General features: G+C 25.5%; 3 protein-coding genes across 4 annotated transcripts in view; 2 read left to right on the forward strand and 1 right to left on the reverse strand.

Annotated features, from left to right (window-relative positions):
• LOC127278159 (uncharacterized) overlaps positions 1-13,518 on the forward strand; it is a 134,156-nt gene that overhangs the window by 69,379 nt on the left and 51,259 nt on the right. The gene's annotated exons all lie outside the window — the stretch shown is intronic.
• On the forward strand, positions 439-3,391 carry LOC127278157 (uncharacterized). The gene has a single exon (XM_051299721.1). It carries the CDS (start codon positions 2,206-2,208, stop codon positions 2,989-2,991), a length of 786 nt encoding a protein of 261 aa, XP_051155678.1. The 5' UTR covers positions 439-2,205; the 3' UTR covers positions 2,992-3,391.
• On the reverse strand, positions 3,531-11,182 carry LOC127278158 (uncharacterized). 2 transcript variants are annotated; one of them, XM_051299722.1, is made up of 4 exons: positions 10,600-11,175; positions 9,974-10,225; positions 6,410-6,514; positions 3,531-4,165 (listed from the first exon to the last, which is right to left on the reverse strand). In XM_051299722.1, the coding sequence occupies exons 1-4, from the start codon at positions 10,859-10,861 to the stop codon at positions 4,056-4,058; spliced, it is 729 nt and encodes a 242-aa protein (XP_051155679.1). In that variant the 5' UTR covers positions 10,862-11,175; the 3' UTR covers positions 3,531-4,055. The 2 variants fall into 2 exon arrangements, with proteins under 2 accessions (XP_051155679.1, XP_051155680.1); XM_051299723.1 differs by lacking the exon at positions 3,531-4,165 and adding an exon at positions 4,181-4,876 and having other exon boundaries at positions 10,600-11,182.

Below are 13,518 nucleotides of genomic sequence, written 5' to 3' on the forward strand. Positions count from 1 at the left end.
TTTGAATTTTCGGAATAAAAATAATTATTTTAATTTTTTATTAATTCTTGTAATATACGAAAAATATAATTTATTATAACATTAATACAATTTTATTTTGAAAATTTGCAATTATCTCTGTTGTAAATATCTGGTGTGAATCTTGTTAGAATAATGGCTTGTAAAATTCAAAATGAATAAGATCACATTATATTGTATTAGATCTATGTACTTTGGAACGCTTTAATGTTCCATAAATACTTAATTATATATCAGTCACTTGTCTGAAAAATATCCCGTGAATATTATAATTGCATGAGGAATAATAATTTTGATAAACTCTGTTGACATTCATTAAATACTGACTATTAAAAAACTATTAAAATAAAAATGGATATTGTTTTTATTTTATTAGGTAATTATTTTTATTTATTATTTTTATTAATTAATTATTTTTATCAATTAAAATAAAAAATTAAGAAAATACTGTCTATTGAAAAGTATATTAAAATAAAAATGTCAAAAATCGATTTCTGTTATATTCAAAAAATTTTACAAATTTTATTTATGCCGCAATTAAAGAAAATTTACATCTTTGAGTATCATCAAAAGGTTTTGAAGACAAAAAGTTTTTAGCTTTAATTTTAATTAATAAATCACAAATTACAATTTTGGTTCATAGTCAGTTTATTATCTATTCGAACTATTATTGAAAAATTTAATTTGTAAATTATTACACAGGACCACAAAAATTTTTTTTGGAAAATATACATTGACAGGACTATGTGTTCTATACGTATTTTGACGTGCTGAATTCAAATCTGGGCCTACTTTTGACCCAGCACGTCACAGTTTCGAGATAAGTGAAAAAATACACCAAAAAATCAATTTTTTTAATAATTATCGAACTTTTATAATGGGACGTATTTCGCTGATATTATTCTTCATATGACAGTTGAAAATATCATAATTATTTGTAAGATTGACTCTTAATTGTTCCCTAAATATGTGAATGAAATTTAAAACCGTTAAATAATTAAGTAAAATGTAATTAAATGTATATATATTAAAAATATCCTTTCTATCATCATTTCTCTATTTTTGTAAATTAGTAGAAAAAAACAAGTTAATTTTTAAGGTTTGGTTATCCAGTGCTAGTTTCAGAAGTTATAAAAAATTCAATTTATTTTTGACGTGAAAATGTCTTGTAAAAACAGTCCGAACGTTTTTTGTATTATTTGTGGGGAATTTGTTGTTTCAAAGAACAGGAGATCATTTTCTGAATGTGCAAAAGAAATGTATCATGAATGTTACAATATTTCAATGACTAATTTGGATAATGACTGGACTCCAAATATTACGTGTTGTTGGTGTTTTGCTGATCTCCGACAATGGAAAAATGATGATAGAAAGAAGGTACGGTTTTATTCTCCAATGATTTGGCGTCAACCTGAAAATCATGAAGTGGATTGTTATTTTTGTCTCTCAAAAGTTATTGGTTACAACAGTAAAAATATGCATTTGATTAAATACCCCCAAGTAAAATCAGTGACATTCCCTGTTGCTTTTAATGATATTGAAAAAAACAATCTTCTTCCCAATGAATCTGAAACTTCACATTTATCCACCATTGAAAAGTCAGTATCAGAAAATTTTGAAGTTAATGACGAAAAGTTTGAAGTTATTGGACATGCAGATTAAGATGCAGATACTGAAGAATCTGACAATGAGACAACAGATTTTTCAATTGAAACCGAAAGTGATTCTGACTTTGATGTAAAAAATGAGCAAACTTCATTTAATCAATTGGAATTAAATGATCTCGTTCGTGATCTGGGCCTTTCTAAGGAAAGTTCCGAACTTCTCGCCTCTAGGTTAAAAGAAAAGAATGCTCTTGCTCCTAAAATTAAAATCACTTTTTATCGGAATAGAGACATTTCTTTCAGGGCTTTTTTTTCTCGAGAAAATTCTTTAGTTTATTGTAATAATGTTGAGGGACTCATAAACACATTTGGAAGTTATTCTTATAAACCTTCTGATTGGCGACTTTTTCTTGACTCATCAACTACAAGTTTTAAAGCAGTCTTATTGCATAATGGAAACATTTACGCTCCTATTCCCTTTGCTCATTCCGTGGTTTTGAAAGAAGAATATAAAAATGTAAAATTTGTACTTGAAAAGCTGCAATATGATCAACAGAAATGGCAGGTCTGTTGTGATTTGAAGATGATTACAATTCTATTAGGGCAACAAAGTGGTTTCACCAAGTACCCTTGCTTTATATGCGAATGGGACAGTCGTGATCGGAAACAACACTATATTAAAAAAGATTGGCCTGTGAGAATTGCTTTGTTACCAGGGACGAAAAATGTTTTACTTCAACCCTTAATCGACCCGTCAATGGTGATACCTCCTCCCTTGCATATCAAGCTGGGTTTAGTTAAACAATTTATTAAAGGTCTGAAGCTGAACGTCAGTGAAGCCTTTCAATACCTGTTTATTAAGTTTCCAAAGCTATCTGATCCAAAAATAAAGGAAGGTGTGCTGAATGGTCCGCAAATAAGAGCACTTCTTAAAGACTATGAATTTGAACGAAAAATGAAAGAAAACGAGAAAGCTGCATGGATTAGTCTAAAAAATGTAATTACCAAATTTTTAGGGAATAAGAAAGATCCGGATTACAAAAACATCGTCGAAGAGATGTTAAAGAACTTCAAAAATTTAGGATGTCTGATGAATTTAAAAATGCACTTCTTGCATTCGCACATTGACAAATTTCCTGAAAATTTAGGAGACTTCAGTGAAGAACAGGGCGAGAGATTTCATCAGGATATTAAAGATATGGAAAGGCGATATCAAGGAGCGTGGAATGAAAATATGATGTCAGATTACTGTTGGTGTTTGAATCGCGACACGGCAGTGAAACATAAAAGGAAGTCAATTCGAAGGTCATTTGAAAACAAAAAAACTCGAAATTTAAAAGCATTAGTAGAAGAAGAAGAAGAGAAGTGATCATTAATTAGATAGTTTCTTTGGTTCAATTTGGTAAGTTAAAATGTCAGGTTTTCCTTTTTAATAACAATATTTCTTATTTTATATTAAAAGATAAACCTAATACAGAAATCGTTGCTGATCTTTAAATGGTTTTTGAAGATAATAAAAATGACATGAATGCCATACAAACTTTTCTCGTTTAAAAACAAACATCTACGCTCTTTGAATATCGTGGAAAAAAGTGCTTTTTACTGATTTAATTGGTAAGTTTTACATTTTAAAAAAATTTACAGAACAAATAGGAGTAAATTCATACAAATATATATTATAAAATTTTCAACTGATCTGTGGAAAATTATCAGAGAAATACGTCCCTTTATAAAAGTTCAATAATTATAAAAAAAATTGATTTTTTGGTGTATTTTTTCATTTATCTCAAAACTGTGACGTGCTGGGTCAAAAGTAGGCCCAGATTTGAATTCAGCGCGTCAAAATACGTATAGAACACATAGTCCGGTCAATGTATATTTTCCAAAAAAAAATTTTGTGGTCCTGTGTTATTATATTATATAGTTTATTTGTTTTGAACTATACAAGTTCGTATAGAAAAGAATTACAAGTGAGCAGTAAAATTTAATTAAATTCACACTTATAATTTTCAATCATTTAATTATAAATTATTATTTCTTTTCAATGCGTTTATAATAAAATAGGTAATAGCTTTAACAATTTCTTAATGCGGATTATTTAAAAGGTAGATCCAATTATCTCTTCTTGTCCCAAAATTTACAATTGAACATAAATATTTATTTCTAATATCATTATTCCTAACACATTCTATCACAAGATGATACAATTCTTTTCCCTTCAAATCACACAGAGACATACACTATACCTAGTTTATACACCTTTTTTCATGTTTAATTCTCGTATTAAAATTTTTTATCAATCGAATCTATGCAATAACTTTCTTAAATAATAGAGGCATATATAATTTGTGAATTATTAATTATATTATTGCTCTGTTGTGAAAAAAAATATTATTTTTATTTTACAAATTAATTATTTATTATTTGAAATAATTAATAGTCTGAGTAATATCCATTTTCATTTGAGTATTGCTTTGATTCGTCATTTCCTTCTCCTGAAGAATATTGTTCATAACCACTATGTATGTTTGACAGTGGTTCACCTAGAAAAAGTAATAAATTATTTGTTAATAAATTTCTTTTTAAAAAATTGAGGCTAATAAGTCCGTAACATATATGAAATTAGTCCGTAATAATTCAATTCTAGGTCGATCAAAAAACTTAATCTAAAATGAATCCGGAGTTTCTATGTAATTTGGTATTAGTCATCAACAATATTATAGCGATCATAATCGTTTTTATTTTCTTTAATTAAATTGAATGTTTCGTTTTCTGTGAGCCTTAAATAGTTTTTACTCTATCATTATATTTGTTAATTCAAATTGAATCTCGCTCGCCCACTGGCGCGCATATGAACTAAAGTAGCAGACGACAAAACCACGCCGGAGACCTGTTGCCGAGAAGTCGTCAGAGAGTTTCGTCGTTTCGTTTCTTGATCACATACTGCACCATAATATAATTATTATATGTAATTGAAGATATTTATGTGTGTAATTAAAAAATATTTCAATAAATCGCTGTGTATATTTTACTATTGTTATTTTGTGCGCTAAACTTCCTTTTGGATTAATTATTAAGATCGCCGATAATAAAAATTGTATTCTGGTAAATTTGATCAGTCATATTATTTCCTCGCTTTTAATTGCTCGCACATAAATAGTCGTCTAGCAATCTTTTCTTTCATTTCCCCATCCTTGACTGTAATTATGATCTCTTAATTTATATTTCTCCCGCGAGTCAAATCCGTGTTTTCTCTTTAATAAATAAATTTAATAAAATTATTAAAATCACGCGCCAATGTTGTCACAACATATTAATCCGAACTGAGTCCGAAAAAATTCGGAAATTATATGTACATAATCATCATTGTTGTGGACTAATACCAAAATTTTTTACATAGATTTTCAATTAAGGTGTTACGCCACCCTGAAATTTTCAAAAAATTGATTTTTTTTGCTTAATTTCAAAATTTATACTCTAACGAATATTTTGAGATGTCTCCGAAGACAATGCCTCACTAATTACGGCTAGAAGCCGTCTAGCGCCTCCTTAACGACTTTCCATTTTCAGATCAGAGGAAATACTTTCCATTCTAGGAGAAGAGTATTATGGCCCAGGAATTGCTGATTAAATAGTAAGTTAAAAAATTTTCAAGTTATAATACACTAAAGTATATTTTTTTCTTCTTTTGCGTTTTTCTCGAAACCACATTTTTCGAGACGGTGTACACCATAACTCAAAAACAATTCAACCGATTGACTTGCAAATTAATATACATCTTCCTAAATAGATTTTCCACAGAGTGACGTGGGATTTTTTCGATTGAATAATTTGAAAATTTTTTATCCAATTTTTTATACGGTACTTTTAGCCCAAAAAAGTCAATTTTTGAAGTGCTTCCATTTGCGTAAAAAATTTTTTTTTTTTAATGGCTTCGTCACTCTGTTCAAAATTTGTCACTTTTTAAGAAAAATATTGTTTTACTTGTTTCAGACAAAAATTGAACTGCCAATCAGGTACACCATCAAGGAGTGCTCCGGAAAAATTGATCCACGCCAATACTTATATCTCAAAAAAATTCCTAAAAAACCATCCGATTTTCATGCGTTCAGGGTGGCGTAACCCCTTAAGATTTTGGACCTGACTAAATCCAGATTCGTTACACCCAGATTGCCGACTAATTCTGACTCCCTTTCTGATTCAGATTTTTGTTCAAACTGCGATTGCTAATTCCAAATTTTTCCAAACTCATTTCGGATTAGGATTTTTTTACCAGATTAAATAAGGATTATTGTGGACTAATACCGGATTTTCCACATAAAGATTTCAGATCATTACTGGAGTCATATCGGATTCAGTTTATTGACATTACCAAATCCGGATTGTTGCGTACTGTTTGCGAATAGTTTACATACAAATTTTGGATTATTCTCGACTTATTTTGGATTGATTTTTGATCTAATTAAAATCAAATAATTGCGGGCTATTTGCGGATTTATTTCATGTCAATTTCAGATTTATCTTTTCATCTAGACTAATTGCTGACAAATACGTATAATTTTCGGATTGTTTTTGTACAATTTCTACACTAATTCGGACTGATCTATCTGTATTTAATCTAGTTAGTCCGAAATTTTAAACAGGGATGTTACCGAAAATATCAATAAACTGAATGATATAAAGGAACAGTCTCATGGGATATCCATATAATATCCCAGTATTATCCTTTTGTTTTGTGGGAATGTAATATATTTTCTTATAGAATTAAATAACTAAAATTAATTTACCACTTTCTCCGTAGTGTTCACTGTCATCGCCTGAGTAATATTCACCGTCATCACCGTCTAAATAACTTTCACTGTCACCAATGTAATGTGATTCAATGCTGGTACCTGTAATTTGGTCGATAATGTAGTTAATTTTAAAAACACTGAATATTTAATTAAATTTGAATAATTATCAACTAATTAGTCATATTAAAAAATAAATATATAATAATTAACATTATTTTATCAATATAAACTATTTTTTCATTAGTTTACATGTATTTTCTCAAAATACTATAGAAAAACGATAAAATTTGGACCATTGCTGTTTTAATAAAAGTTTACTTCGTTTCGAAATCTAAATGATTTTCTCTTCAGGGTGTCTATCATAATTACAATAAATTGTCAAATAAACAAATACAATAAATAATAAAAATAAAATAAACTACAATAAAAATTAAATTTTAAATAATCTTACCAAATTAAAGCAAATATTAAGTTATAGATTTAATAGTTAATTGCGGTGTGAAATTAAATAAAAACCGAGATAAAAACAAAAATGAAATATAAATAACCCTAACATTGGACAGACATAGAGTTTGGAGTTGGAGCCTAAAGTTATAAATTTAATAAATTAAATTTACTATAAAAATTAATTAAATAAAATAAATTATTAATTTTAAATAATCGAAAAGGAAAATTAAAATTATAAATTACGTACCAATTAAATGAATCCATTTTTTAAAAACAAGTAATAAATAAACAAACATAGAAACAATAAATAATTAAATAAATAATCACAATAATTGATAAAATATAATAAAATCGATAAAAAAGTAAAATAAAATAAGTGTGCTGTTTACAACGTCAATTTTGAAACTGAACTCCAAATACTATCGACTCCTTACACTAAATTTGCATAAAATGCAATAAATGTCTTGATATTTTACAATTATTTATTTTTTATAATTGTTTATACTTTTGCATAACTGCAATTATTATTGTTTTTGTTACATGCAACATAACTTTATCATAGAAAAAAAAGATTTAAGGGGCATTACTTCGAAAACGTTGAATCTAGAGAGAAAAATTGTGAAAAAAAAGTGGTAATCTAAATAATCATCATGCTCCACAGGGTTAATGTTTTTTTTTCGAAAATGTTATATATGTGATCTATTATATTCATATTTTGCTGATACATTAATTTTAGAGTATTTTTTGTTTTGTAAACATTCCTTGAGCACATTGTTTTATCATACAAATTTCGTTTCCACTTCACTGCACAAAGAGAAATCTACTTCTTCTATTACATAAATATTTGCTTTATTTGCTAATAATGAATATTATTGAATGAATAATGAAAACTATCGTTTTCTATTAACTACATTAGTAGTAATAATAAATCATTAAAGCATATATAATTTTCTTAATTAATTCTATTCTTAAATTAGTTTATAATTTAAGTAAATTAAATGTTTGAAATCAAGTGAGGTAGATAAATTAATCAAGTGAAATTATTGAGTTAATACGAAAGAGAATTCTATTTTCTTATTAAATATTAATCATTGGATTATTTAAATTTACGTATCAAGATTCGCGGTAAAGAATCGACGCTAAGTAAAAAAAAGAAATCCACGAATATATTTTCTCAAAATATTGGAATTTTTCGACCAAAATTTTGGATATCTTGAAAAGTTCTTTACCGAATTCGTTCTATTTTTTTTCGTTTTATTTTCTTTGATACTATTATGTTTGTTTAAAACGTTATTTTTTAATTTTTTCGTTTTCTTTATTAACTTATAAAAATATTATTCGCTACGGACATGGCCTTGAACACATGCCGGATATGACTATCAGCGCTCCATGTGGCGAAATTAGGCAATTTTCGTTGGACAACGATAATGACTAGATTAATAGTAATCAATGTAAATAATATGAATGTTATAATAAAAACGGGGTTTGCTGCAATAAACCATAAAATTGAATTTCGCCCAGAAACAATTAAAAAAGGGAAGGCTTTAGCGATAATTCACGTTGTCAGGGTGAAAGAATTTAAGAGTTAATGGAATCAGTGAAGCAATTAAAGCAAGTGTGATTCGTCAAACGTCTGTCAATTCTCCTCCTTATTCAGTTAATTTAATGGTAGTTTTTTATTTTAAAAGATATATATATATATATATATTGATTTTTAAAATTCCATTTACAGATATGAACCAAAATAATTTATTTAAACAAATAATTAAAGAGAATGTAGGATATAACATAACCTCAAAATTAAAAAATAATTTTTAATGCAAACAAAAACTAAATATAACCTATTTTTAAAGATTTAGTTATAAAAATTTCGGATAAAATTATGTTAAGTAATTATTTTTTAACATTTGACATTTTTTCAGAATAAACAAAAATCTAATTTTTTATCTATTTTTTATAAAGGATTAGTTTAAATTTAGAGAAACTTTCTTTACAATCGAAATATTTTTTTAATTGTTAAAAAATTGTAAACAATTCAAATTTTATTTCATAATTAATTTTTTTACAACATATTTTTAACGCTTTAAAAAAATTACGATTGAAGAAAATTGTTTCACTAAATAACAAAAACTTTTGGTTCTAAAGTTTGATAAACACTGCAATTTTTTCAGTTCAGAAAAAAGTTCAAATTTGTAAAAAAATAATTATCTAATAATCAGAAACAATTAAATGTCACTTTTTTCTAATGTAAACATTTGACAAGTATCCAACGAAAAATGCGCCACATTGCCACTAGAGGCGCCACCGTGTTTTCGTGTCCGCAGCGAATACGCGGGAACTGATTCGTCTGTTTAAATCCTCTAGATGCTTCTTACAATTAGCTGATTCATCACAGAATCATTACATTAAATGATACTTAAAAAAATTTTTGAAATCCCAACAGAAACATCTTCAATGCAAAAAGTTACGCAAAGCAAAAATTATCTTAACCATCAAAACAATTCGTAAAATGAAAGTTAGCCAAGTAAATTTTAGGATTATGTTAAGTTTTAATTAACTTTTTTTTTATATAAATAATTAAATTTAAAAATGGGAAATTATATAAATTATAATTTTAAAATATGCGTGCAATGTAAAAAAAAAGAATAGTTTTGGTCTAATTATGAAATAGAGTTAATAATTATTAAAATAATTACTTGAAATCAATTGTTTCATTAAGAAAAATTTCTATCTTAGGCGCAGTTATGAAAACTTGGCGTAAATTATTTTTAAGTATTCAATAATAATTTTTATTTTTTAATATTTATATCCTTCATTAATTTTTTTTTTAATCCACTTGCAGTAGTATAGGTAAAAAATAAATTAACACCAAGTTTTCATAACTGTGCCTATGATAGAAATTTTTCTTAATAAAAAAATTGATTTCAATTAATTAATTTCCCATTTTTAAATTTAATTATTTATATTAAAAAAATTAATTAAAATTTAACAAAATTCTAAAATTTACTTGACTAACTTTCATTTCATGAATTGTTTCCATGGTTAAAATAATTTTTGCTTGGCGTAAATTTTTGCATCGAAGATGTTTTTGTTGGGTTTTTAAATTCTTACCGGATCCTTCATGATCGTTTTGTTTAGCTAGTCTGGCATCCTTTTTATCCAAATAATTTTCTTTCTTTCCATCTTTACCACGACCAAATGTAGCATATTTTTTCAATGCATAATTATCTTTGTTATGTTTGTTAAATTTGTCATGTTTCCTATATCCATGATCAGCATTGTTAAATGTTTCATTTACGTAATCCTTTAATCTGTCAGCGTCACTGTGATAAGTTTTGAAGAATCCTTGCTCTTTATTTAAACCTGAGGTGAAAAAAATATTAATTAAAATTTTATTTGATGATTTATTTATTTGGTGTTTTTGGTCCATTCAGTTTATCTAATCTCACCTTTACAACAACCCTTACAGCATTCGGATATTTAGAATAGATAAAGTATTTTTTGTGCACATTACGGAAATTTATGAAAAGCGGAAAAAATATTAAGATTGTGTGATGTAGTTTGAGTGATGCAAATAACACAACAAAAGTCACATCAGATTTACAGTATTGATTAAAATTCGAACCGCATATATTTAATATTAATCGCGGATGATTTATCAAAAAGAATAATTAATTTCTTTAAAATTTATAGACTCCAAGATCACTGAGAGACCACGCTAAAACATAAAAACATACCAGATTTGTCAGCGTTAATGTTCCCATTTCCATGGTTTGTTTGATGTTCGTTTCCAGCGACAAGAAGATCATAAACTTCACTAGCTGTATTAGACGGTACAATATGACGAGTTTTTCGTTGAAGAGTTTCAATTTTTGCGATTTCACTGTCTATGGTATATTTATTGTTAATTACAGGCTTTGAAGAAACCCAATTAATCATTAATAGCGACCATATAAAAATTATTAATGATTCACTAAAATTTTGTAAAATAAACTTCATTTTTCTAAATTAAAATTTACTTAAAAATATAAATGAAAAGTAAAGACTTTAATATTACTCTCGCACTGTTTTGTGACATAGATTGATTTCTTTAGAGATTTCGACAATATATACTATGCCGCGTATTATACGTTTCGCAAGTACCTTCTGCAATAAGTATAACTAGATTTCTGTCCGCGATCAAAACGTGTCATTGTTTTATCGCTGAATAAAATGATCTTGCATAATTTAACCTTTTTTTTACGTAAATTAACAAAAAAAATTCTTCTTAAAATTGCGTTGTTAAATTTGATATACAAAATCAATTAGATTTAGATTTACCCAATAGAATTATCTTTATTATTTCAATAATACTTTCATAATTACTTGCATAATTATTACATAAATTATTTACTTCTAATCAAAATACAAAAGAGTACAACACTTATAAAAAAATTTTTTTTCTTCTATGTATACATTTAAGGTATTAGTAATAAGTAATAAGTATTAATAATGTTATTAAATAGTTACTGAAAACATCTGATCACAGTTTCATTTAATTGAAAAAAAAGTTTCGAAAAATTGAAAGTTTCGTTTTATTATTAAACTATCAAGACTTCAAATTTTATCAAAATTCTTAAAAGAAATATAGTTTTAAAAATTTACAGAAATTTATTTTAAAATAAACTGAAGAAAAAAAAAAGGTACAATCTTTACGATCTTTCATTTTTAAATAATTATTTTAAAAATTTCAAATTAAATGATATGAAATTAATAATTCATTAAATTTAGAATTATTTACGTATAGTAAAATTTACCTTCTAAAGTATAATAACATTTACTAACTGAAGTATAGTAAATTTTACAGATTTATGTATAGTAAAATTTACAAATTGAAGTATATAGCAAAATTGATTAAAATTTATATAGGTATATATATTTATTGAATTCTAATATTAAATTCATAAACAAAAATCTGCTTTTTATTATTATTTATACATTTTTTTATATATATTTGTAAAAATATTACATATGGGTCAGAATTTCTCAAAAGGATCACCTAAAATTCAGAAATTTTTTTTTTTAATCAAAAATCATTTCTTTTGACTTCTTACATGGTAAAAATAAGTCTCTGAAATTTTTAGGTCAAAAAAAAAGTTTTTATTAAAGTTATAAACAATTGAAATTTTTTGCAGTCTTATTTTAAAAAATTTTTTTTCTCGAGTTCCTGTTCACCAATTAAAAAAAAGGGTTTTTCTCGTCTTAAAATGTAGTTTATAAATATAATTTTTATTTTAAAAAAATTTCATATTTAATAGATTTTTATATTATTTATTTATAAAATGTTATTAAAAAATAGTGTTCTTGATGTCCTACAGAAATGTCCTAAAAAAATATTGCTCAAATTTGTTATTGTTAATATCTCGAAAAATATTAAAAATTTAAAATTTTTACACTTATTTAGCACCACTATTACTACAATTTACTGAATTTTGAGTAAAATCTGAGACATGACCCAGTATTCTCATATGAAATGCCTCATATGTATATAATATTATTATATATAATTATAAATAGTTCAAGGTTATTAAACAAAAATATTAATTTTGTTAACTAATTAAAAACTTTGCTTTTTTATTATTCATGTTGACTAAACTACCTAATGATTTAAACTGTGTAGATACGTAGCGTAGCGCTAGTGCAATAGGGATGTGCACGCGCGACCAGAGTTGCACATCGCACAGCGGCAATTATTAATAAATAACTTTTTTTCCAAATGAGTCTCATTTTTTTTCTCAACGGTTTCTTACACAAAATTGTGTGGGAAATTAAAAAAAAAAATTTAATTTTCTGTAGGACGTCAAGAACACTATTTTTTAATAACATTTTATAAATAAATAATATAAAAATCTATCAAATATCAAATTTTTTCAAAATAAAAATTATATTTAGAAACTACATTTTAAGACGAGAAAAACCCTTTTTTTTTAATTGGTGAACAGGAACTCGAGAAAAAAATTTTTTATAATAAGACTGCAAAAAATTTCAATTGTTTATAACTTTAATAAAAACTTTTTTTTTGACCTAAAAATTTCAGGGATTTATTTTTACTATGTAAGGAGTCAAAAGAAATGATTTTTGATTAAAAAAAAAATTTCTGAATTTTAGGTGATCCGTTTGAGAAATTCTGACCCATATATTTTTTTAAAAATTTTTTTTCTCAAAAGAAAATAAATGTGCATCTCCTGCCTTTGGCTAAAATAAAAATTTAAATTTTGTATCTATCGTTATTTAAATTTTTTTTTGTAAATTATATATATGATTATCAATTTCTATAATATATATAAATAATTATTAATGTAAGTGTAATAAAAACTATTGATATATAAATAACGTTCATTTTTAAAATATACTAATTAGAATATTAATAGCTATAAATATAAATTAATAAAAATGCGAATTATATAAATAAATAATAATAATAAATTGTAGAATAATAAATTGTTGATAAAAACATTTTTTATTCATTTTAACATCTACAAATACATAAAATTCTTATTGCAAATATAATTATTAAACTGAAAAATATTTTTAATCTGCACTTAATATTTTTTTTAATGTTTCAGAGATTATTTTTTATTATTATTGGTATTATGTATTTGCTATTATATGTTATG

Source organism: Leptopilina boulardi, unplaced genomic scaffold, assembly GCF_019393585.1.
Source record: "Leptopilina boulardi isolate dan_hultmark-lab unplaced genomic scaffold, ZJU_Lbou_2.1 LbouV2_195, whole genome shotgun sequence".
In the NCBI taxonomy this organism is placed as follows: Eukaryota; Metazoa; Arthropoda; class Insecta; order Hymenoptera; family Figitidae; genus Leptopilina; species Leptopilina boulardi.